The sequence below is a fragment of the Caretta caretta genome, chromosome 12, assembly GCF_965140235.1.
Source record: "Caretta caretta isolate rCarCar2 chromosome 12, rCarCar1.hap1, whole genome shotgun sequence".
NCBI lineage: Eukaryota > Metazoa > Chordata > Testudines > Cheloniidae > Caretta > Caretta caretta.
This window is the reverse complement of record NC_134217.1, coordinates 39,329,252-39,354,761: the sequence shown is the minus strand read 5'-3', so window position 1 is coordinate 39,354,761 and position 25,510 is coordinate 39,329,252. Positions and strand designations below refer to the sequence as shown.

At 50.3% G+C, this 25,510-nt stretch overlaps 1 protein-coding gene across 5 annotated transcripts in view; it reads right to left on the bottom strand.

The window, feature by feature from the left end:
* ZC3H18 (zinc finger CCCH-type containing 18) overlaps positions 1–14,573 on the bottom strand; it is a 60,785-nt gene extending 46,212 nt beyond the window's left edge. For 2 of the 5 annotated variants that reach the window (XM_048816802.2, XM_048816804.2), the window contains exons 1-2: positions 14,437–14,573; positions 3,352–3,956 (exon numbers count right to left, since the gene is read on the bottom strand). In XM_048816802.2, the coding sequence (XP_048672759.1) occupies positions 3,352–3,939 (588 nt within the window). In that variant the 5' untranslated portion in view covers positions 3,940–3,956; positions 14,437–14,573. The remainder of the gene's footprint in view (positions 1–3,351; positions 3,957–14,436) is intronic. The other 3 variants (XM_048816799.2, XM_048816803.2, XM_048816801.2) reach the window with 3 other exon arrangements.
* Between the last annotated feature and the right edge of the window lie 10,937 nt (positions 14,574–25,510).

The window sequence follows — 25,510 nt, the reverse complement described above, 5'->3', positions numbered from 1 at the left end:
AGAGTATTTAATTCTGTGCGGTCTAACGAGAATCAGACAGCTGGGATCTTCATTATAAGCTAATGTATGAAAGCCATTCAGAGTGCAAATTCATCTTGCATATTAGTGTGGACAGCATTCCCAGGAACCCCTAGCAATTGGGAGGAATGCTTTAGTATGAACAACGAGGAGTCTGGTGGCACCTTAAAGACTAACAGATTTATTTGGTTTCAGAGTAACAGCCGTGTTAGTCTGTATTCGCAAAAAGAAAAGGAGTACTTGTGGCACCTTAGAGACTAACCAATTTATTTGAGCATGAGCTTTCGTGTAGCTCACGAAAGCTCATAAATTGGTTAGTCTCTAAGGTGCCACAAGTACTCCTTTTCTTTTTTAGATTTATTTGGGCATAAGCTTTCGTGGGTAAAAAATCCACTTCTTCAGATGCATGGAGTGAAAATTACAGATGCAGGCATAAATATACTGACACCTGAAGAGAAGGGAATTACCTACAGGTGGAGAACCAGTGTTAAGAAGGCCATTTCAGCCAGGGTGGATGCGGTCCACTCCCAATAATTGATGAGGAAGTGTCAATACCAACAGAGGGAAAATTGCTTTTGTAGTGAGCCAGTCGCTTTAGTGTTGTATCAAGATGCATGTTAAAGTTATTCTGAAATGATTTTAGGGATCCACTAAATTTAAATTGCTTGGGTTCTCCCACCACAAGGATTTCAGGTAACACAGAAATGTCTAATCCAGGGGTGGGCAATAATTTTCACAGGGGGATCACTCCAATGATTTTGGTAAGTCATCATGTGCCGCACATTTCTACCATATTAATGGAGCGGGTGTGGGGTCTGGGAGGGAGTTTGGGTGCAGGAGGGGGCTCCGGGCTGGTGCAGCATGTTGGGGTTCAGGAGAGGGTGACGGGTGTGGACTCTGGGAGGGAGTTTGGTGCAGGAGGGGGCTCCAGGCTGGGGCAGGGGTTGGGGTGCAGGAGGGGCTGTGGGGTTTGGGAGGCAGTTTGGGTGCAGGAGGGGATTCTGACCTGGGGGAGGGGGTTGGGGTCCAGGAGGGGGTGCAAGGTGTAGGCTCTGGCCGGGAGGCGCTTACCACAGGCAGCTCCCAGCCGGCGATACTGCCGGGCTCAGGCAGGCTGCGTGCATGCCATGGTCCCACCCACTTCCAGAATCGGCTGCGGCAGGCTGCTGCTGGCACGTCTCTGCATGCCCCTTGGGGGGAGGAGAACAGTGGGTCTCTGTTCGCTCCCTGCGCCCACAAGCACCACCCCCGCAGCACCTATTGGCCAGTTTCCGGCCAATGGGAGCTTTGAGGATGGTGCTGGGGGTGGGGGCAGCGCATGGAGCTGCTTCCCTCTCCCGCCAGGGGCACGCAGAGACACGCTAGCAGCAGCCGGCCGCTTCCAGGAGCGGCGTGAGGTCACAACAGGCAGACAGCCTGCCTGAGCGCCCCGCTACGCCACGGGACTTTTAGCCGCCCAGAGATCACGAGGGGGCAGCCAAAGAGCCTGGTGGGCCAGACAGAAATGTTCGATGGGCCGGATCCAGCCCGTGGGCCGTATTTTGCCCACCCCATGTCTAACCTGTATTGAAATTGAGTCAGAACGTTTGAGTCATTTGAAAATATAGAATGTATTTTATCAGATCACCTTCCACAGTGAGCAGAACATAAGAGGAAACTTGTGATCCTGACCACTGAGTTAGCCAAAGCATCATGTGATTAAACATGAAAACAGGTGGTCAATGCAGGACAGATCAATTTTGTTACTGTATTCTACCTACAAGATTTAGGACACACTTCTACTGGATTACAAAAGGACTTGAGGTTTCTTTGAAAAAGCCCTAATAAGCTAAATCCTCTGTCATTCACCCCAGTTTCCTTAACGTTTTACCACAGTAGAGGTAGTTCAGCCAGACATCAATGCATAATTTGGGTTCTACGCTAACTTCAGCCAACGCTGGTCTACTACAGTTTCCACTCAGCTATGAACCTCTTTTAGAAAACGGCACTGCCAGCTGCAGCCCAACTGGGAAAGAAACTGAAATGACAGACGATTATTTTGCACGTCTCTTCCAATTAACTTCCTCTCCCTTAATCGTCAGTGAAGAACCTCTTACTTTTCTACCCTGCCCTCCTAGCTCTCAGATTTGGGTAACCTTCCTTGGCTGAGTAGGACTAGAAATGACTCCTTCCCAAAGCCATTGCTTCCTTGCTTGATTATCAAGAGGTGCTGCAGCGACAAACTTTCCCTGCCCAGTTGCACCTCTTGCATGGGGAACAAGAAACAGAGCCAAGAAATTGCACTTGGATCTCTGACATAGAGGAATTAATGCTTACCACTTGGCTTTTATATTTTAAATGCTGTCTTACATTCCCAGTAGTCAGAGTGAAGTGTGGTCGAAACTCAAGACTGGGAGCCCATAGGAAGGGTTCTAGTCCCTGATCTGTGGTACTGAGAAAGTCATTTCACCACCAACTCATTCTCCTCCACCTGTAAAATGGCACTAATATTGCACACGGTGACTGATGAGTGCTGCTATACAGCAATCCAGGCACAAAGTACTAAGTAAGCACTACTGACCACAATTCCTAATGGGATCAGTCACTTTGCCTTTCTGAGTACAAACTCGGATAGGTCACCACAGGAAGTATGAATCACCAAAATGTCAGACAACAACTTACTTTGATTGTCAGCTCTTTTTGTTATGTGTTTATACAGTGCCTAGCACAATGGGGTCCTGACCCATGACTAGGGTTTTAAGGCACTATTGCATATAAACAATACAATCTATTTTAAGCACATGGGTTTGCCACACATGCCAGACATCCCATCCGCAGGAGCCATTAGAGCCTGGTAGGTTAACAGTGTACAAGTGATGACATAGCTTGTAAGCGCCTAGCATGTGGCTGGCTAACTAGGTGCTAGCATTACCCAAAAGTCCTTTGTGAGCAAAGGTAGAAAGCTGAAGCTCTGGAGACCCTGTGCACTGATCAGGACCAAGTTTACTTGAGATCTTTACAGATGTTGTGCGCAACAGGGTTTTCCAGAGTACACAGCAACGGAAGTCACAATTAAGTACACAGCAGACCTTCCTTTTCAGAAGTGTGCACCTCATATATATGCTGGGGCATAACCTGAGGGATGGACAGTGATGGACAGTTTGAGAGCCCACAGTAGTTATAGGCCATAAATTAGACCCAAAAAAAGCTACTGAAGATATTCACATCAAATATGACAGATGTTCAGGGCACGACAGCCTAACAGCCAGCTAATTTTGAATCCAAGGGCAGATTTCCCCAACCCACAGAGGCTTGTTGAATTCCGTCCCCCGTCTAAGGATAACTCAAACTTACATCAATCTCGCCATCATCAATTTCTCCATCATCTTCCTCTTTCTTCTTCTCTTTGAGAGGATCCTGGCCATCCTTTTCATCATCGCTTTTACTATTGGATTTCTTCTCATCCTCAGGTGCATCGTCTCCCTTCTCCTCCTCCTCGTCATCCTCACCCCCCACCTTCTCGGCCTCATCCTCTGGAACAGCCGCACTTGGCTCCTCGGGAACTTCCTCATCATAGTCCAATTCATGCTCATCCAGTTCCCGGGTGACAGAGGATGCTTCGTCTCCAAGGTCATTTGTCCGGTCTTCCTCCTCCCTGAGACACGGGGAGCTCTTCAGCTCCCTGCTCTGCTCATTACTGTCAGAGTCCTGGGACTTGGTTTCACTTAAGTGGTCCTCCTCATCCGAGTGGTTCTCCTCTTCGCCCTGACTCAGTCCCCTGACTGCATCCTCCTCTTCCTCTTCCTCCAGAATGTTGCCATGACCCTCTCCATCCAGTTCCCGATCTGAGCCACTCTCTTTCAGGATTTCGTCGTCTGAGAGTTGCTGGTCCTCCTCCTCGGGAGAGCAGGGGTGTTGCTCAGGACTGTCGGAAACATCCATCAGTACTTGGTAGTCTGCTAAGGGCAAACACAGTACGTTTAGTATTTGGAACAAAAACCTTGTCCTCATAAAATACAGGAATACAGCTTGTATCTTTCTACTGGAGGAGGTGTTGCCTGAAAGTATGGTCTCAGCTTATTCCACAGAACAAAAGAAGTTTAAATATCCAAACAGCTTAAATTGTTTATTTCAGTATTGTCCCAGACTGTCTAGTTAAACGGGATGCTACACCTTGTGCATGCACAGATACAATCTTGGATAAGGATTTCACCTGCTTTTCCAAGCTACACAGGGTCAGGCCAAATCACTACTTGGATAGGCGACTTCCCCAAAAAATTCCAGATGCTGCATGAAACAGTGTGGTACTCTTCCCTAGAGGACAATACTTCACTAGAACCTCAGCATGGTGATATGCCGCAGCTTTAGGATGACATGTAAAATACAAGACCTAACCAGACATGGTTAAAGATCCAAGATAATCACATTCTGTCCACATAAAGTAATTCCCCTCTCATTTCAACTGCGTAAGTCATTTTTCACATCTCCTTCTAAAAGCGGCAGACAGCACAGCTGGTGTAAAATGGCTGCTGCGTTCCACCCCAGAGGTAGCTGTATTTCATCAAGAGGTTGGTGAGCGCTGTACAAACAGGGTCTGATTTCAGAAGTGCTCAGTTCCCAAAAATCTATCTGAAGTAAATGGGAGCAATGGATGGTGCAGCTCCTCCGATTACAAGCTGTGTTCCAGGTTATGAACTTTGGCAAAAGCAGCTATATATACTGGCCAGAGCAAAGAAAACAAAAACTGTATGTGTGTGTGACTGATTTAAATTATTAAGAAATTTTGAATATAGTTAAATTTAGAATGCAAAACTATGACTAAGCACCCCCCTCTCTACATAGTAACACTGTATCTAAAATATCTTTAAGTAAACATTTCTATTTCAAATATGTCCATGTGCTCTATCGTGTCTTTTTTGTGTGGTCCATAAGAACATTTAAAAATTAGGTCTCTGCTTATGATAGAAAAGATAAGTACAGTAATGACAAGAGGCAAGGCAGAAGGTATTTCAGAAGTAATACATCAAATGCATTTGTGTTCCACAAAGGAGAAGGCTGACTTTATAGGGGACTGGATGGCCCAGGGAACTGGTAATGAGGTATAAGTCCTCTGACCTCCAAGTACAGTTGTTACCATCTGATAGCTGTTTGGTACTCTATGCAGTTACCTTAACCCTCAGAACAAAGTACATATCACCAGACAGATCACAATAACTGGCACCAGTTGGCAGTCTCAGAAGAAGCCAAGGACTGAATGGGCATGGGTCTAAACAGGGTATAGAGGTTACTCCTCCAGAACGCTGGAGAGGCAAACTAATGGTGTAGCATGGGGAAGTGTGTACTGTAGTTCTCCGTCCTGTACCTATGGGATGATTAAACAGAGGCCTTCAATTCCCAGCACTGTCAATCTGACGCTCTTCCAAAGTACTCAATTCACCATTAATTTTTAAAAATATATATATATATGTACACACACACACGTAGTCTGACTTGTCTTTGTGAAAGTGTTCTGTAATCATGGAGGTTTGGGAGGGCAGGAGGCAGAGTTTAGACGTCAAGAGGAGAACTGGTACTGGGCTTGTTAAGGTAACTTTATGGCTGAAAGAAAAATCATGGGATTGAAATCAGTTTTATTAAATTCCTCTCACAGACCGATTCCATCCCCCAAAATATGTATCATGCTTCACTCAATTGAGTCTTCTCCATTATAGATCCCTGAAAGCTTGTTCACTTTGTGGAACAACTGCAGTTGAGAGCTGCATAAAGTGCCAGACTTTCACTGATTACATTTAAACTCTTTAGATGAAAGATGCTACATATACAAAATATTATATTAAACCAGGCAGAAGGGAGCTTCTCTAAGGAGACCACCCATGTCTCCTTCAAACAGTTTGTATCCATTAATTCTACTTCTGTGTGAAAAAAGAGTTACCACCAGCAGTCAGCTGAGCAGTATTTTCTCCTCTCCTGATCCACAACTAGCTGACTCACTCTTCCCTACTGAGTTTCTTTGACCCAGACTGTAGCAAAAAAGGCTGCCATTTACCTTAGGAGTAGGCAACAGACTATGACAGGGGCATGCTAGGTCTCCAGTGATCAAGCATACTGCCATGAAATCTAAATAGATTTTAAGACGGAAAAAAGCAACAACAACAAGTCTCAGAATTTTAAACACCAGATCCTGGCTGATTATTATGGAATTTGGGATCTCAGCTCTGAAATGGGACAGGAAGGGTGTTACAGGCAACATGGGTTAGTAGTTAGAGCCCAGGGTAGGAAACCAGGAACTCTGGAATTCCAATCCTTGCTACTGATTTGCTGTGTCGGCTTGGGCACGTTGCTTAGCTTGGGTTTCTCAGTTTACTCATCTGTTAAAAACAGGAACAAGAGAGGCTTAATTTTCTCCCACTTTTGTTTTTGTGCCTTCTTCCAGCAGCCCCCCTTGTCCTGCATGGATTGCTGTCACCCCCAGTCAGCCCAGTTTACCACTGAGATTATGGTAAAGACACATTTTAGCCCTAGTAGTAGCTTCTAGTGTTTCTCAGCACACAGAGCTTCCTCAAATGACCAACTTTGTGATTTTATTAAGAAATTAAAAGATCAATAATAACATAGCTAATTTCTTCCTGCTAATTGCAGCTCTGGGCAGTTAAGTACATTATGGGGCAGATTTCAAATAAATTGTGCCTTTAAAAACATTTAAAGGTTGATGCTGAACTCAAATGTCAGTCACAAATTGTTACTTTCTATAAGAACAGTTCTATGACCATTTTAATTATCTAACTGCCTTCGAAATTACCCTTTCCAGCACATGCATGGCAATTTACTTACAATTTGTTACATCTCACATAAAAGGTCAACATTAACAAGCCTGGAGAAATGTACAAACTGTCAAGCAAAGATGAGTTAGGGGAATTTATTTGTTTTCTGACCTACTGCAAATAAGTTGTTTAAAAAGAGGATGCAGATTAGGGGATGTGAAGGGAGTGGGAGAAAATGTGCTTGTGCTCATTTTATCAATTTAGCTGCTGAGTATAAACGTTCACCTCTGCTGGCTGTTACTAAAACGACAATAGGAACACAGTCTAGTCCTGGTACATCTCTCTCCTCTGTTGAGCTCCACTAAGAAGCGATGGAAGGGACAAATGTATATAAAACCAGTGCTATCTTTAATGATCACATTCACAAAGGCGACTGTTCATGTTAGTTCATTACATATTTCCTGCTTCCCAGCAACAGCATTGCACGTTTCCCCATACCAATCCTCAGCAACAGGCCTCAGACCTCCTCTGTTGGGTCATTTCTAAAGCTACTTTGATGAGGCAGCGCACATGGGAAGCTTGCACTGCCTGCTGTTACGTGGATACGCAGAGGGCGCTCGGTTCAGCCAGCTGGTCAATCTCCATGGCCATCACTCTGCCTCAGTTCACCAGTACAATAGAAAAACTACGCCAAGACGAAGGAATGCTGTGATTATTATGCTACAAGCAACTATGTGGAAATCAAGAAAACCCACCGTAAGAATCACAAGGTGGAACTAGAACCAGGAAAAAAATGGGGAGATAAAATGGTGTGACAATTTTTTATACTAACATGGGGACAGCAGTGGCCACCATTCTCCTTGTAGGCCACTAACTGTTGTTCTTTCAGTGAAAGGAAGGCTAGTGAAAATCCCAGCCCAATTTTTATTCCAAGAAGTTTAGACTGACAGCATTTACCACCTTACCACAGCAATCAATCAGTCCTGCCCTGGCCGGCGTGGAGATGCCTAGGCCCCAGAAGACACACTTGTCTCGGAGGTCTCAGATTCCCCAAACAGGTCCAGAGGACTGGAGGGAAAGCAAGCGAGGAAGCTGTGTTAACACCACAGCAGCTTTATTTGGAGCACTATTTCAGAAGTATGATAGGACAGGAAGAGACGCATTGTGACTGCCTGAGAGCCTTGCTGATATAGTGAAGGTGAACTAAACAAATCTGTTCAAAGAAAAGGAATAACTCTGACCTACAAAATTGGCCCCACTTATACCGGGTTAAAGACAAATTTGTGAGAAATACAAATGGAATTTTTTTTTTTGAGAACTACCAATCCACATATAATGCTACAGGACTTATAACCTACAGTTACGTGGCAATAAACCAATTAATAAACACTACCTTCAATTGACAGCACTTCAAAACCACTTTATAATTTATGGGTGGGGCTACCTCTGTTTAAGGTTGCCTGACTTTTTCCAATAGAAAACCCTGTTTTCAGTTGCCTGTAACTTTGCCAAACTTTAATCTGAATCAGTTCCTGAACCAGGCTGGGTTTTTTTTTTCTTCTGAAAGTTTCATCTAAAACATTTCAGTTGTTTCTGAGAATGGGATTATAGAAAAATGTTGGTTTCACTCAAGTTAAAAAAATGCCCTCATGCATTGGATCTGGGATTTGAAATTTGGCAGACAAGGTTGTACCTTTTGCTGTCCTCATGAAAATTCACCTACATTTGGCCACGTTATAAGCCTTTGAAAAAAAACTAGTTCACATATGCTCAGTTGAGACTTGCTAGACTTTGGTAGCTAAATTCTCCTAAGATTCTGCCTTTACTGAGCATTCTCCATCCCTTCACAGATTCTACACGTGACTGGACTGTGCGTGTGTTATCCCCACAGAGCAACTGAACGTGTTCCTTTGCAAGGCTGCAGGAGCTGAGCAGGACCTTCCCTGCAATTGCACCTCCCTTGCTGCCAATGGTCGTGACACCAGAACTGAAAGCAGGGAGACTGTCTCTCCTGTGCTTTCAAAGCCTCTGCTTTCCTCCCTCCACGCCACGCAACATAAAGGAGGAAACCGGCTGACCTGACTGCAGAAGGGTGAAGTCAAAAGTGTGACACTAATGTAGGGTCCCCAATTTGAGATGTCAAGGGTCTGCCTATTCAGAGCAGAGCTCCCAGTGACCTTAGCTGCAACTGTGAGTGCTCAGCATTTCCGCAACTTTGACCCTAAGTGTCTCTTGTTGGGTACCCAGAAAACGAGGAACACACAATGGCTACTTATGGAAACTTTGGTTTAAGTGAGTTGCCTATCACATAGGAATTCTGTGGCAGAGACAGGGATAGAATCCAATTCGCTACAGTGACATTCTTCTTTTCCTGCAATCCCCTGCCTCATTCACTATACATGTTCCAGATCTGTGACACAGGAGGCAGGGGTGCTAAAGACAAAAAGCCTCATTCACTACACAGTCCTGATTCATCCCCAGAGCAGGCCCATCCTGTGCACACTGAATGAGGCAGATATCCTGAGGAAAGAAAACAGAATGTGATCATAAAAGACTTGACTTTAGCAAAGCTTTTGACATGGTCTCCCACAGTATTCTTGTCAGCAAGTTAAAGAAGTATGGGCTGGATGAATGCACTATAAGGTGGGTAGAAAGTTGGCTAGATTGTCGGGCTCAACGGGTGGCGATCAATGGCTCCATGTCTAGTTGGCAGCCGGTGTCAAGTGGAGTGCCCCAGGGGTCGGTCCTGGGGCCGGTTTTGTTCAATATCTTCATAAATGATCTGGAGGATGGTGTGGATTGCACTCTCAGCAAATTTGCGGAGGATACTAAACTGGAGGAGTGGTAGATACGCTGGAGGGCAGGGATAGGATACAGAGGGACCTAGACAAATTGGAGGATTGGGCCAAAAAAAATCTGATGAGGTTCAATAAGGATAAGTGCAGGGTCCTGCACTTAGGACGGAAGAACCCAATGCACAGCTACAGACTAGGGACCGAATGGCTAGGCAGCAGTTCTGCGGAAAAGGACCTAGGGGTGACAGTGGACAAGAAGCTGGATATGAGTCAGCAGTGTGCCCTTGTTGCCAAGAAGGCCAATGGCATTTTGGGATGTATAAGTAGGGGCATAGCGAGCAGATCGAGGGACGTGATCGTCCCCCTCTATTCGACATTGGTGAGGCCTCATCTGGAGTACGGTGTCCAGTTTTGGGCCCCACACTACAAGAAGGATGTGGATAAATTGGAGAGTCCAGCGAAGGGCAACAAAAATGATTAGGGGTCTGGAACACATGACTTATGAGGAGAGGCTGAGGGAACTGGGATTGTTTCGTCTGCAGAAGAGAAGAACGAGGGGGGATTTGATAGCTGCTTTCAACTACCTGAGAGGTGGTTCCAGAGGATGGTTCTAGACTATTCTCAGTGGTAGAAGAGGACAGGACAAGGAGTAATGGTCTCAAGTTGCAGTGGGGGAGGTTTAGGTTGGATATTAGGAAAAACTTTTTCACTAGGAGGGCGGTGAAACACTGGAATGCGTTACCTAGGGAGGTGGTAGAATCTCCTTCCTTAGAAGTTGACAAAGCCCTGGCTGGGATGATTTAATTGGGGATTGGTCCTGCTTTGAGCAGGGGGTTGGACTAGATGACCTCCTGAGGTCCCTTCCAACCCTGATATTCTATGATTCTATGACTATAAAAGACTAACATAACGCAGATGCATGACGTGGCAAAATGAAGGTTGCACAGACAACCTGAGTTCTGGCATTTCCTAACTTTTGAGTGTTTGACTTTGCAAACTCAGTTTGTTTTAATGTAGGTTTTTGGATGTAAATATGAACTAATCCTCATGCCACCACTGCCAGGTATTTAAGTTATCCTCATTTTTACAGTACATAAAATGGATCTGCTTACTGAGGAGAGGTGAAAAGGCCAGCCTGTTCATATTTATCCCTCTTCGGGTTATGTTAAAATAAACTTGTACCAAACCAAAGACCAATAAAAATGTTCTTAGAAGAACCCAAAAAACAAAATACATTTTAACAGGTTTTTTTAAATACAAAAGTATTCGTCTGCACTTTTGCAAGTTAAACAAGACAGCATTGGAGCTATGCATGAGAAATTTCACAATGAAATTTGGAAATGGAAACAAATGCAATAAAAAACAGCTTAACTAATTAAGAGATTTTAAAAATTATTTCCATTTTTATCAGTCAAAGTACTGTTCATAATATAAGAATGTTATTTTTTGAAACATAATTTTTAACCTGAGAAGCACTCTTTGACTTGCCCAAGGCAAAGAGCCTAGATGAGAACTCAGGAATTCCAAGCTTCTGGTCCTGTGCTCAAGACTATGTTCAACTTCTATTGTCTGGAAAAGTAACATTGTTGAAGGAGAGACAAGGCAGGTGCAGTAATATCTTCTATTGGACCAACTTCTGTTGGTGACAGAGACATGCTTTCGAGCTTACAAGAGTTCAATTTGTCCCTCTCACCAACAAAAGTTGGTCCAATAAAAGATATTGCCTCATCCACCTTGTCTCTCTAATATCCTGGGACCTGAATACAACACTGAATATTGTTGTAAATTTTGATGCAAGAGACTATCTACCACAAGGGCAAGGATACCTGGATGGTAAGATAGATCAGAATACCCAAGGGGACTGTGTGTGACTTCATGGTTAGGTTATTATGGTGCCTGAGGACTTTACACTTAATAAATGGTTGGGGAAAACTGAGTATAGAATTCTCATCCAATTTGGGGTTTGTGACCCACTTCTTAACAGTCTGCCCTGAGGTTAGTACTCACGTTCTTGAGTTACTGCAGCACAGTTTGACAAGTACACTGAACAGAGGGGCTGGATTCTAACTAACACTGTTGCCCTCATTGTGTGGAGTTAACAAGTGTATAAGGGAAATAGTTTAGACAGAAATATATATGGGAAACAGTTTAGAGAGAAAATAAAAGCAATGGAATTTAAGGTAGCTTAGTATTCTGGGCTCAGGGCCCTTGCCAATGCCTTTTACAAGAAATAGTGCTAAATTATGTCCTCTCTTGCTCTATGTATATCTCAGTGAAATCAACAGGAGCTGTGCACATGACCCTAAGGGCAGAATTTATCCAGTTTTAACAAAGATGTTTTAAATGGCTGGAGATGTATGTTTCTTATTTGGACAAGCAGTCTTAAAATAGGTGTTAATCAAAATCTGTCGCTAGAGCTCTCTTTCTGCAGAAGGAAAATCCCACTATTTGAGCGTATTGGACAGAAACTGGTTAAAAGGCACAACTATTTAAGTAGTATATTCAATTAAATCTACAGAAAGTTAAGCTCTGCCTACAATAGCAAACTGACCAGTTGCTGAAAACAATCTGTTAGCAGTAAGTCCACTCAACTGGTGCTGAAAACAGTAACTTGTTGTCATCAGGTCTGAAGAATGCTTCTTTCTGTAACCATACTGAAAATGATTTTGTCCTAGATACACTAAAATCTATTTATGCAAAGGTTTGAAAAATCCAGTCTCCCAGGACTAATAGAAAAGCTTTCTTGGGCAAATGTCATCAATTTCCACAAAACCTAAGCTTTCATTGAAAAAAAAAAAAGGGGGGGGGGGTTAACCATCATGATTGAAAAGAAAATCGTCCAAACATGAACAAAGTATGAGCCCATGAAGTAATTCCTCCCTCAGCTCCAGCATCTCTGCAACTGCTCAGGCTCTCTGAACTACAGCAAAGTGGAAACTGATTAGAGTATTGTCAATTTCAATATTGCAATTCCATGAGCCATCAGAGCAACAGGTCAATTTCATTTTGGGGACTTCAGAGAGCTCTGAGCAACAGAGGCAGGCCCTGGAGAAAAGGACACCTTATAACACAGAAGTTGAGTGAGAAACAATTAGAAGACACCCCTCCTCAGTACAGCTAGGAGGTTGTGGGAGAGGTAGCCCCCTGGCTGCTGAAACAATTGTTAGGGTTCTCCTTTAGTTTACCTCTCCCATAACCTTGTAGCTGCTACTGTTAGACCATGCAAAGCTTTTCTAGTATCTGTAATCTGTGGAATTCCCACTTTAAACTATTGGCACATTAGTTTAACTACAGAGAATAAATGAATTTTTTTAGCTTAACAAGTACATTATTCATTAATAATTCGGTTTCAGAGTTAAACTGCATTAAAATAAGTTGAGTGAGATGGTTAAGGGTTTGTTTACACTAGGAAAAGATCTTAACCTCTTTCCACACTCTGGACAAACCCTATAAAGATCAGGAGAAAGAATTCATACATTTGCCCTAGTTCATGCTACTGCTGGAATAGTAACAATTGTTTTTTGAAACAGTTGAACCACTGCTGACAGATTTGTCTGAAAATCAAGTCAGTGAGCAACTGCAGCACAATTCCGAGGAAAAAACCCTGTCCACACTGCTCAGGGAACTCAACCGAGAAACTAGAGTTTTGAAATACAGCTGCTGATAACATGGTTACAGCTATACCATGGAGAGGCTTTAGTGTTACTGTTTCACTGTGCAGATGAAACAACCCAACAGGGCATAGATATCTATATTGCAAAGACTACCTTTCGAAACAAAAGGGTTAGAGCATCTAATTTATGAGTTCAATAACACAACACCTATATTCCTAATATGCAAAACTCATTCTAAAACAAATCCACATATGCAATGTCACTAGAAGCGACAAGAGAAAAACAAGTTTAGATGTAAAACATTATGCATTAAAAGCATAGAGAGCAGCATCTGGATTTCCAGAGTGCATGTTTTCCAGACAGCCCTGAAGGGTTTTCATCAGTAAAACTTTTCCCGTTGCCTCTCTTAAGGGCACTTTGCATCTATCCACAATTCTGAACAAACTGTCCAGTTTAAATAATCCATCATCTCCCCATATATTTACCAGTGGGCATACTAGCTCAGACCCTCACCTTCTCCAGATACCACCTGCACCTAGCCACTTGGGGCAGCTCACGGTACAGCTGGGGTTCTCAACCAGGAGTCCGGGGCTCCCTGGGAAGAAGAGGCGGGGGACAAGCAGCTTTCGGGGGGGCCACCAAGCAGGGCCCGCATTAGACTTGCTGGGGGCCGGGGTAGAAAGCCAAAGCCCCACGGTATGGAGCTCAAGCCCGGGGCCCTGAGCCCTGCCACCCAAGGCTAAAGCCAACGCCTGAGCCATGTAGTTTTTCGGGGCTGCAGGCAAATATCCTGCCTGCTACCTCTTAACTCTGGCCCTGGCTTTTTTCTGCAGAAAACCAGTGACTGTGGCACAGGGGGGCTGTGGAGTTTTTACAGCACGTTGGGGCAGGCTGGGGGGGTGTGGGTGGGTCGGGGGGCGTTCAGAGAGAGAAAAGTTGAGAACCCCGGACACGCAGCACAGCCCTGCCCTAACCCGCCACTGCCCACCCACGGTGAGAGCTGCCTGCGACCCCACCCTAGGCCGGCCCTGCTGCAGCCCCCCAATGCCCCATCCCTCTCCACCTCGCCCCCCACGCCCCTCCGGCGCCCCCGCCATCCCCACGTGGGGTCAGGCCCTCGCCCCGCCCTCCATGCTGGGAGTCGGGCCCGCCCCGCGCCGAGGGCCCAGCCCCTCCCGCTGCCCGGGGCCGGAGCCCGGCGCGGCCCCCCCCAGGCGCCCGGCTCCCTGGGGCCCCCCCCGGCGGCTAGGCCGCCCCGCGGCTTCTCACCTGGGCGGGGGCGGGCGGCTCGCGCGGGGCGGGGGCGGGGGGGCGGCAGCGCCTCGGAGGCGGGTGGGGGAGGCGGCTCCGGCTCTCGGCGCGGGCGGCGCGGGACGGGGCCTCTACTCGCGGCGGCGGCGCAGGGCGGCCATTGTGTGACATCATCGGAACGCGACAGCCTCCCGGAGCGGGGCCGCCCCGCCCGCACCCGGCCGGCCTTAAAGGGCCAGCGGCACCAGGCCGCGGGGGGCTGTGTGCGTCGCAAGCTGGGGGGGGGTATGTGTGGAGGGGGGTGTCAGGCTGTGTGTTTATGTGCTGGGGGGCAGGCAGGCAGTGTGTGTGTAGCAGGCTGGGCAGTGTGTGTGTGTGTGTGTGTAGCAGGCTGGGGGGGCGGGCAGTGTGTGTGTGTGTAGCAGGCTGGGGGGGCGGGCAGTGTGTGTGTGTGTAGCAGGCGGGGGGGTGGGCAGTGTGTGTGTGTGTAGCAGGCTGGGGGGGTGGGCAGTGTGTGTGTGTGTGTAGCAGGCTGGGGGGGTGGGCAGTGTGTGTGTGTGTGTGTGTAGCAGGCTGGGGGGGCGGGCTGTGTGCGTGCGTGTGTGTGTAGCAAGCTGGGGGGCGGGCAGTGTGTGTGTGTAGCAGGCTGGGGGGGTGGGCAGTGTGTGTGTGTGTGTAGCAGGCTGGGGGGGCGGGCTGTGTGCGTGCGTGTGTGTGTAGCAGGCTGGGGGGCGGGCAGTGTGTGTGTGTGTGTAGCAGGCGGGGGGGTGGGCAGTGTGTGTGTAGCATGCTGGGGGGGTGGGCAGTGTGTGTGTGTAGCAGGCTGGGGGGCGGGCTGTGTGTGTGTGCATGTGTGTGTAGCAGGCGGGGGGGCGGGCAGTGTGTGTGTAGCATGCTGGGGGGGTGGGCAGTGTGTGTGTGTGTGTAGCAGGCTGGGGGGGCGGTCAGTGTGTGTGTGTGTAGCAGGTGGGGGGGCGGTCAGTGTGTGTGTGTAGCAGGCTGGGGGGTGGGCAGTGTGTGTGTGTGTAGCAGGCTGGGGGGCGGGCTGTGTGTGTGTGTGCATGTGTGTGTAGCAGGCGGGGGGGCGGGCAGTGTGTGTGTAGCAGGCGGGGGTGGGCAGTGTGTGCATGAGCCATTCATTCGCTCACAGAGTGACACACCACACACGATGGTGCCCTGCATCCAGCTCTATTGCCAGAGAGCTCAGTGCTACACAACACCGCCCTGATCCCCCTACCAGGCACTGAAAGGCGAGGCAAGGCAATGCAGCACACCACAACGCATAGGGGTCAATGCAACAATGAAACCCAATGCTTATACAGCACAACGGCAGGTGCCAGGCGCACACAGACTGTAGGCCCAGAGCAGAAGTCTGTGTGTATATTGTCTTTCAAGAATGTTAAAGTTAAAACAAAACAAAAATGAAAAAGCAACCCATAGAAATGCAGAGTTAAAGTTAAATGCAGTTATCAAGCAAAGAACCCAAATCACCTTAACTCTGCCTCTGTCACGATAGCCCTGAGAAAGCCGGAAAGGCAGTTAGCATCATCTTATCATAAGACAGGGCTTCATTCTGTTAGGGATCACAAACCCAAGAATGTCTCACTGACAGTTGTGTAGTGGTGGGCCTGCTTTCCAGTCAGGCACACCATGGAAACAAGGATTTTACAAATTCCTGAGTAGACAAGGTAATCACACGCCTCCCCACCCCCGTTCATCATTAAAGTCCTGAATGTGCCAGGTGATCAGTTTATGCTTAGCACCTCACAGAATCTGGCCTTATGATTCCACGTGGCCACCAATTCTCTGTGGATTGTTAGACCCAGAGCTAGCATATTGCAGTATCCTTGTGTTTGAAAAGAGAGAAGGTACGTGTGGTGTTAAAGCAGCACATGGTAGTGGAGACATGCACGCACTAAGTTATAAAAGCAATGTGCTGGGGCATATTTTCTATATGCTGTGTGCAAAGAGGGAAAGATGGCAGGATACCATCTGTAGGGGGCGGAGTTAACAGGTACAGCAAATGCCTGTATTTACAGATGGGAAAACTGAAGGAGACAGAGGTTAAGAAACTTGGATAGGCCACCCAGCGGGTCAGTGACATGGCCAGGGATAAAACCCAGCTCACCTGACTCCCTGCCCCGGCTCTAACCGTTGGCAAATTCTCCCACCATTGATTGAGAATAGCCGAGGGGGCTGTAGCTCAGGACTGGGATGTGTGGTTTGGGATGCCCGGAACTGGAATTTGAGGTGATGCTGCATGTCAGGTCTTGGGTGAGATTTCTGACACTTTTACCATGGCTTTACTCACACTCTCCATCTCCCCTGATGGAACTCCAGCCCGGGGCGACGCTTAGATCCAAGAAACCCAGCTATGAGAGACTGCAGCAGGATGTGGTAGGTCAGGGCCCTTCTGAGTTTATTAACCCATTGGCTAGTTACCTGGTTGTCCTGAGACCACACCAGCTCAGTCCCTTGGTGCTATCTTATTGTTATGCACAGTGTCAAGGACTGCCTGTCACTGCGTGTTTATTTTAAAAGTGTTCCCTGTAAAGCTGAGAACTCAAATTTCACCCTTGAGAAGGATCAGATCCGAGTGAGAATGGATGGATAGATGGCGTGAAGAGTGATGCACCCAAAGGCAGGGAATGTGGCACAGGAGGGTGTTTTCCCTTGGTGCCTGCAACAGGATCCTCTCCACCTTTATCTTCTTTGATACAAAAGAAAGTCAAACTCCATAATCCAAATCCAAAGACTCCCAGTCTTGGGGTTAGGCATCTCCTGATCCAGATCTGATCATTGGTGTCCAGGCTCAACTCTGTGTGAGGCCTTGTCGACACTGGGGGCTGAATCCAAATAGAGCTGTGCCAGTTTACATCAGCAGAGAATTTGGCCCTGAGGTTTTGCCCATCAGGTAGCTGCATTGGGAAAACCCTTAGTGCAGACACGGTTTATGCCACTGCAACTTATGTCGACAGGAGGGGTTTGCACTGGTGCAGCTATCCCGGGGGCCGAAACCCCTGTGTAGAAGAGGCCTGGTAGAGGAACAGAATCTCTTGGTTTGGTTCACTGTGAGCTGTTCAGTTCTTCTGCCTCTGTTCACATTGAATTTTTGCAAAGTGGCCCCCTGAAAGGTTTGACGATAAAGCCCTCGGGTGCCGCTCTGTTCGGAAGTGCCGGTGGTTCGTGGTTAGTGCACCATTTACGACTGGAGTTTCCCATAGAGGAACAGCCGGCAGTGTTTTGTTTCAGGGGAAAAAGCCTGGGTTTTGTTTCCCTTATTCCACCTTCCACGACGTATGCTCTGGTCTGGCCATTCTCCATCCTTGTTACAGCATCCCAGAGGTCTGAGGAGCTCCGGGACAGGCCTGGATGTTCGGGTGGTATTTAAAGGGCAGTCAGGGTCTGTAATTTACAAGCCAACAGAAATTGATTAGACATTAATATTTTTTACTTAGCTTAATTCTGAGCATTAGAAGACTCTCTGCACTGAGACACTGACTGGCACCCACAGAACCGGGGGTGAGAATCACAGAAAAGGCCTGGTTTGCTCCAGTGGGCCCAATTCATCCTTGCTCTGAGATTTCTCTGTGCCGGCTCTGCCTGCGAAAAGGGCCATAAAGCAGGTGTGAACCTGCAGGGATAATTACCAGCATAGGGAACCTCTTCCCCCTCTCACAAGCCCCCCTCACAAGTGCTATGCCAGGGAAGATCAGGAGGAGTGGGGGGCCCGTCAGGGAAAGAGGAGGTGTGGTTGGGGTGTCCCTTCACCTTCGCTGTTCCTCAGCTTGAGGGATTTTCCAACTAGTGCTGAGCGCTGGGCTGGTCCCTGACAGCACCACCTCCCTTCCAGCCCCGCGGGGGGATCTAGGCCTCAGGGAGTCATCCGATGAAGTGAGCTGTAGCTCACGAAAGCTCATGCTCAAATAAATTGGTTAGTCTCTAAGGTGCCACAAGTCCTCCTTTTCTTTTTGCGAATACAGACTAACACGGCTGTTACTCTGAAAACTATCCTCAGCCTCGCTCTTTCTAATTGGGCCTTTTAGGGTTAGCCTGTGGCTTCCCTTTGCAAAATTAAGGTCTCTCTTTCCAGGCAGAGGAACTTGACGCCGGAAGACTCTGTCAAGGATTCTACAAGCAACAGCCCCATGATTTGCTTGGGCCCACGGGATCACCCCAAGAAAACCCAGCCCGTGGTGCAGACGGGACACAGACTCTGAGCTGCTCTGGGCTCCCCTAAGACTCAGCTCTGATATTCCATATGCCAGCCCCCACCCCTGCGAATACAGAACGCTGACCCCCTGCCAGGGTGTCTTTGGATCTCTACCAGCATGGGGGTTCCTGGGAATGGCTTTGAATCAGTGCATCTCTCTGCCGCAGCCAGCCCTGGGCCCCCCACAGGGCAGCCTTTCTGCTGCTGGGCATGTGAAGGACCTAAGCGTGGATCTCTCTCCCTTCGACTGGGTCTTTCTTCCTCCCAGCTGCAGGTGGCAACACCGTGCTCAAGTGAAGGTGTGTTTTGTGCATGGATCTGGCTGCCGGGGACTCCAACAAGGCACTGGAGCAGCAGAGTCCGTCTTCTAATGCAGCTTCTAAAATGCACCCCGGGGCATGGTGCCATGCTCCTCTGCTGACCCTGTGAGCCTGCCACCAGGTGCAGTCAGGACCCTTGATGAGACGGGAGGCCAAGGACTATTACATGAGGAACCTCATGGCTCTGCATCTGTCCCAGGCATGGTGCACGTACCAAGCCCACTGAGCTGGGTGGACAGTTGAGAAGCCATGCAGCGGGCAGGTGGGGGGCTGCCCCAGGGGCGGGAGACAATGGGTTTAGGGTGGCACCTGGATGAGCTACTCTCTGAGAAACGGGGAGAAGAAATGACAAGTAAGACCCGGAATTCTGCATTTCACCGAAGGCTGGGGTGTGAGGTCTGGAAGGGCAGCTAGTTACCCAGGCTCTCTGAGAACTGGCCCGGGGGGGAGTGGGGGGGGTGGGGCATGACTCCACACTAACAGGCAGGGGAAGGGGAGTGTCAGACATTGAGGCAAATTGATACTGTTTGCAACATGGCATCTTTAAGTAGGGAGATCAAAGACAGGTGAAAACTCCATCCCCAACCCCAGCCATCTGCCCCCCACCCCCATCCACCCACCATCCCCTCACCTCCACCCAGCCATCTACCCCTACCCCCATCATCCCCTCACCTCCACCCAGCTGTCTACCCCCCACACCTATCCACTCACTCACCTGTAGTTCCGACAGGCGGAGCCCTGAGCGGATACAATAATGTGTATCGACACCCTATCCGTGATACGCAGATACCCATGGATTTGCAGGGCTCTACTTACTGTGGCCGGGGTGCAGCTCTGAGGCACCCTCCCGCTGAAGCCTGGTCAGGGAGAGTCACGTGTGCAGCTGTGGGGATCCACGCGGAGTCATGGACCCTCCACTTGCTCTCAGCTGGGTGGGGACCCTGGGGAGTGGGGACACAGCTGGGGGCTGTTCTCTGCCTCCCCCCTGCACGCATTGCAGGCAGCTGGAGGGTCCACTGCAGCTCCCCAGCTGGGCTCCGTGCTGGCCTGGCAGGGGGGAGGGGGGTGACCTGTGAAGCTGGCTGGGAACTGCTCAGGCCCCCTTGCCCTGGGCAGGTGGAGGGTCCACAGTGGCTCCTCACAGCTGCCCGCCTGGCTCTTACCATGGCCAGGCTGCGGCTCTGAGCCACCCTCCCCACCAACCTGTGCCCCTGCTCCCCAGCCCCTGCACCAGTGTCCCTGTCCCCCAGATCTTCTGCCCAGGGCAGGTGGAGGGACCCAGGCTCCCCACAGCTGCCAGCGCAGCTCTCCCCAACACGGCTCCAGTGGGGGTCGGGAGCGGTTCGGAGCTGCAGCCCGGCCATGGTAAGAGCAGGGTGGGAGCTGAGGGGAGCCACAGAGGATCCTCCACCTGCCCTGGGTGGGGGGCCTGAGCAGCCCCTGGCCCCTGTCCTTACTTCCCTGGCCCTCCGTCCAGGGCAGGTGGAGAGTCTGTGCCCTGGTTCCTCAGAATTGCCCATGCGGCTCTTACCGTCAGAGCCCTGGGTACAAAATTTGTATCCGCACCCACTCTGCTCTCCATAGAAATGGTCCATGGATACTCGCACCCGTGCATGTGGCAATCCATGAATATAAAGTGGATACCCGCATTTGCAGGGCTCTACTCACAGGAAGGGATCCCTCTGCAGCAGAGCCGAATGGAAGGGGCTGGGTTCTGCTCCTGTTTCACTGCATTTACATTTTCTAATGAAGGGGCGAACAAGCTGTGAAGCTGCTAATTACAGCTGGGCTGGCCACACACAGGCCTGGAGGCCTCAACCACCAGGCAAGGGGTAAAGCTGCAGGGAAGGGAGGAGCTCTGGCCTGCAGAAGCCCCCGGGTCTGACTGGGGATGCCCCCTTCCCTTACCCTGGAGTGCAGCACAAGCCAGCTGAGACCTAACACTTGTGTCTGCCTGCGTTTCCCCAACAGCTGCCCCTGCCTTCGTGTTGGCACCTGTAAGCACAGCCAGCTGGGTACAAGTCGTGAAAGAGGAGCCCGACTGCACCGTGTTCGGGGATGTGCAGGACGAGGTACCTGGCAGCTGGGGCCCTGCTGTGGCTGCCCAGAGAGGCATCAAACCCCAGAAATGTTGGGGCCAGAATCTAAGTGGAAATGGCATATGGGAGCCCGACAGCCAGGCACCTGCAGAGGAAACAAAGAAGGGAGCCCTGCGCTCGCTATGGCGACCCTGAGCTTGATTCTCTGAGCTTTCCTGGCCCCGTTCAGCTGCCCCTCCGCACTGGCCTTGGTCAGCTGGGAATTCCTCAACCAGGCTGCATTTGCCATCCTGTTGCCCACTGCCTGGCTTCTCAGGTCTCTCTGACGTTCCTCTCATGCTTCCCTGGCACCGACTAACTCAAATCACTTGGTATCTTTGGGACATTTTCCTGGCTCCCGGATCCCTCCCTGGCCAGATCACTAATGAACCTATTAACCACCATGAGACCTAGCCTGGAACCTGGAGGCCGTGCTGGTAACTCCTTTGCCCAGGTGAAAAGGGACCATTTAACCCTGCTCTTTGCTGTCTGTCTCCCAGCCCATTTGAGACATGACAATACTTTGCCTCTCACCCAGTGACAACTTAGTTTCCTTAGCAGACCTTCCTCGACTGAATCCCATCTCTTTCTGCTCCCAACTCCTGGCCATCCGCACTCATTTGTCTGCCCCCTGAAGTGGCATCACTTTCACTATAGAGGGATGGTACAACCCCCTGGCGTGGACTCATTTATACCAGCATGGCTTGTTCCTGTAAGGGTAGGGTTACTAATAGAAGGCTCTTCTGTACGGCTAGAACTGCATCCACTAGGGGCTGCTGTGATTGCACGATTTGGGTAAATCATGCCCCCTGTGCCCAGAATAGGCCCAGTTTTGCATCAGGTTGGCTAACGCAGGTTCTATCCCAGCGGTTCTCAGCCAGTGCGCATGTGGCCCAGCTGTGTGCTAAAAAAAAAAATTCAAATTTTGGGGCGCTGGTCAGGCAGGGGGCGGGGCTGGCTGAGGGGAAGAGAGAGTAAGGCAGCCTGCAGGAGCGCTCCTGCCAGAAAGGGGGTGGTGAGTGTGCATGGGGGCGGGAGTGTGGGTGCGGGGAGGCTCTGGGTTCTAGAGTTTTGCTAGGGTGCGGCAGCACCCCCAGGTTTTAGGTGGGGCTGCTATCCAGGGGTTGGGTCTGGCTGCCCAGCCCCGTCCGGTGGGGTCCTGGGGTCTGGTGTCTGGCCCTGCTGCAGGGTCCAGGGTCCAGCTGCCCCATCCCACGCGGGGGTCTGGGTGCCAGCTACCCAGCCCAGCACCCAGGCTCTGCTCCTGGCCCAGCTCTGGGCAGGGGCACTAGGCATAGGGGATTGTTGAGGGGTTTGGGGGGGCGCTGCGGTTCTCAGCCTGCGGCCCACAATAATAAACAGATTGAGACCCACCGCTCTATGCACATCCCACAGTTCATACGTTCTCCCCACCACACAGACCCTGGTATGTATCCAATCTGCCACAAGAGGGAGCTCCAACCCCATCCAAAGGGGAGGCATTTGCCAGGCTTTCAGGGAACAGGGCAGCGTATCTCCGCTCCCCGGAGTGGCTCCTGTGTGCCAGGCCACGCTGCGGGCGTCTGGAAGGGCCGGTCACACTCAGTCCTGATGGTTCGGGAGAAGTCAGAGGCCAGTTCGGTAACAGAGCAGCAGCCCGGTGCCTGGTCTCCAGCCCAACTCGAGGCCCACTTGTTATTGGGTACGTCTACACTGCTCTAAGAGACCCACGGCACGGCCCTGGCTGGCCCGACTCAGCCGACTCAGGCTGTGGGGCTAAAACTGGTTTGAGCTCAGGCTGGAGCCGGGGCACAGAGACCCCAGGAAGGGGCAGGGAGGGTGGTCTCTGAATCTCCTGGGCTCTGACACTCATGCTGCATAGACTTACCCCTTCTGAGCGCTGTCTGGGGCATCTCCCAGCCATTCCATGGTGGTCTGGAGGGGAACCCAGCCCCTCCCTCTACTCTGGGTTGTAGGTGCTAGAACTAGGGGTTCTGGGGGTGTTGCCACGCCCCCCCCCCCCAGCTTGAAGTGGCCTCCATCACATACCGGGGTTACAGTTTGGTTCAATGGCTCTCGGCACCCTCAGGATACACATTGCTCCAGCGCCCCTGCCCTGGGTTCCTGCCCAGGGCCCCTGTAGCAGGTGATGAAGGTCTGTTTCTTCAGACCTCCTGCTTCTTCCCTGGGCTATGTCCTACTGCAGCCTGCCTCAGGCCTTCTTTCCCAGGACCCTGGGAGGCCTTGGAGGAAAGGTACCAAAGGAAAAGCACAACACAAAAATAGTCCAAACTTGTCCCTGGCCTCCTCCCCTTGGGAGATACCTGATGAGCCAGGGCCCAGTGCAGTGTCTCAGGGTTCACAGGATCCCCAGGCAGCCCCATCCCCTGCAGCACTCCTGGCTGGGTGCTAAAGTGGAGGGGTCTGTTCACCTCCCAACCTGGGCCCTACTGAATTTAGTGCCTCCCTTTCAAGGCTCCGCTTTTAAGACTGGCATGCCTAGCAGGTGTGGCAGGGCGGGGCTGCCAGAGCCCAAAGCTGTTTTAACCTTTCCTTGCCTGGCAGAGGGTTTGAACACCCCGTCGCAGTCACCCTGTGTGGAAAGCCCAGCCTGGCCCAACGCGGCATGCCTGGCCCCTGGAGCACAGCAATGCCCTGTGCAAAGCTGAGGCCCATAGAGCTCAGAGTCTCCCTGCACAGAGCATATGGACTGTATAGCGCAGTGCGGCCCTACATGCAGCGTACAGACCATATAGCGCCACACGGTGCTCCCCGGAGTGCAGTCATCAGACAGGTCAGTCATCAGGTTCGGGGTGCCCTAGGATTTTTAAACTATCCCTGTCCTGGGGCAATCCAAAGGCTAAACATTGGCTCTGAGTTTCCACCTACATGTTTATGGATCCCAGGCTGTCACCACAGGCAGGAAGGATGTTTAGCATCCATGATATATATGTATATGCATGGGAGAAGGGGGAGGTAGAGAAAAACTCTCCAGGAGGCAGGGAAATCTCCCCAACTGTCCGTGCAGGCAGGGGTGGGCTCCTGAGAGTCCTGCTTCTGGCACATCACTAGACAGATCCTTGGGCTGTTCCACCATGTCAGTTTCCACTTTCTAGCCAGTGCGACTGCTGTATGTAAAGTAGTTCTCGGCGCTGCTCAGGCACCCATCCAGCAAAGCACAGGCCCAGGGCCTTCCTTGAACTGTTTCATTCAACGCTGGACTCACCGTGGCCCTGCATTCTCCAGGAGAGTAGGCAGCGCTGGCTCCACTTTGGCTGCAATTCCCCTTTCGACTGCTTGGTTAGCATGGGGAGGGCGGGCAACTGCTGCAAAGCTGACGGGTCTTTTGTGCCACATACACAAGGGGCCTGATCCTCGGCTGGTGTGAACTGGTGGAGTTCCAGCGAAGTCAATGCTGAGTCACACCAGCTGAGGATCTGGCCACTTGTCTCCTTAAACATCTTGAGGCAGATCTGGCTCTCCCCAGGGGACTGGGCAGTGCCAGGATGGGCCCATTCAGAACTGTGCATGTATGTGACACTGTACTAACAGCGATCAATGGCTGGGAGTTAGCAGGCCCTGTGACCTGGGGGAATCACGCCACCCCACCTCCCCCACCTCACTCCCTGCAGTGCTGGGGTGACGAGCATTAAACCCCTTGGATGTCCTCAGTGGCAGTGGCTGGAGAAGGGCAAAGGGTGCTGAGAAACGATGTCTGGATGAGGCTCCCCCGTGTTGTCTAGAGCCAGGGGGCACGTGCACAATGCCACTGGGAATATTCGCTCCCATTGTTAACCGAATCAGTTTCCACTGGGTTCTTGCATCCTCATGGGACAAAGTGGGAAGGTGCTCCTTGCCATCCCAGTGGGGGGTGAGCTTGTTCCCAGGGAGAGCCCAGCTCCCTGCCTAGCCCATGGCTGATCTGGGAGGGGCTATGCAATCAAAGTGGGGGATGCTGTGCCAGCTGGTCTCTGGAGAAAGGTGGGCCTTCTCCCTCTCTGCTTGCTGGGAGCTGGAGGAGTTCCCAGGAGGTGAGTTCCTTTGCTCCTGGCCCTGGGCAAAGGGAGTCAGACTGACCCAGAGTTTGGGACTTTATCTGCTCCCTAGCTTACCTCACCTTCTGGCCTATCCCACCCCACAGCCTCCTGACAGGAACATGGGTGGGAATAGTGAGTCTCCCAGAGAACTTTCAGGGAAGGGGACTTCTGAATCCCCAGCCATGATGATCACAGCAGAACCCTGCTTTGAAAAGTGGCACTCTCCCCTGCTGGGATCAGAACCAGCCACATGTGTGAGCTGTGCGTAGCGTTAGGCCCAACCGACACAACTGGCATTCCTGACACCCAGTCCAGGTGGCATGCTGCCCCTGGCCGTGCCAACGCTGGGGCTGTGTAAGTGAACTGGCAAATCATCTTCCCCAGCAAACACATTAAGGAACATCGTGATCTTCTGCTCACCAGCGGCCCGAGAGACGCAGCAAAATCCTTGAATGAATGATTTGT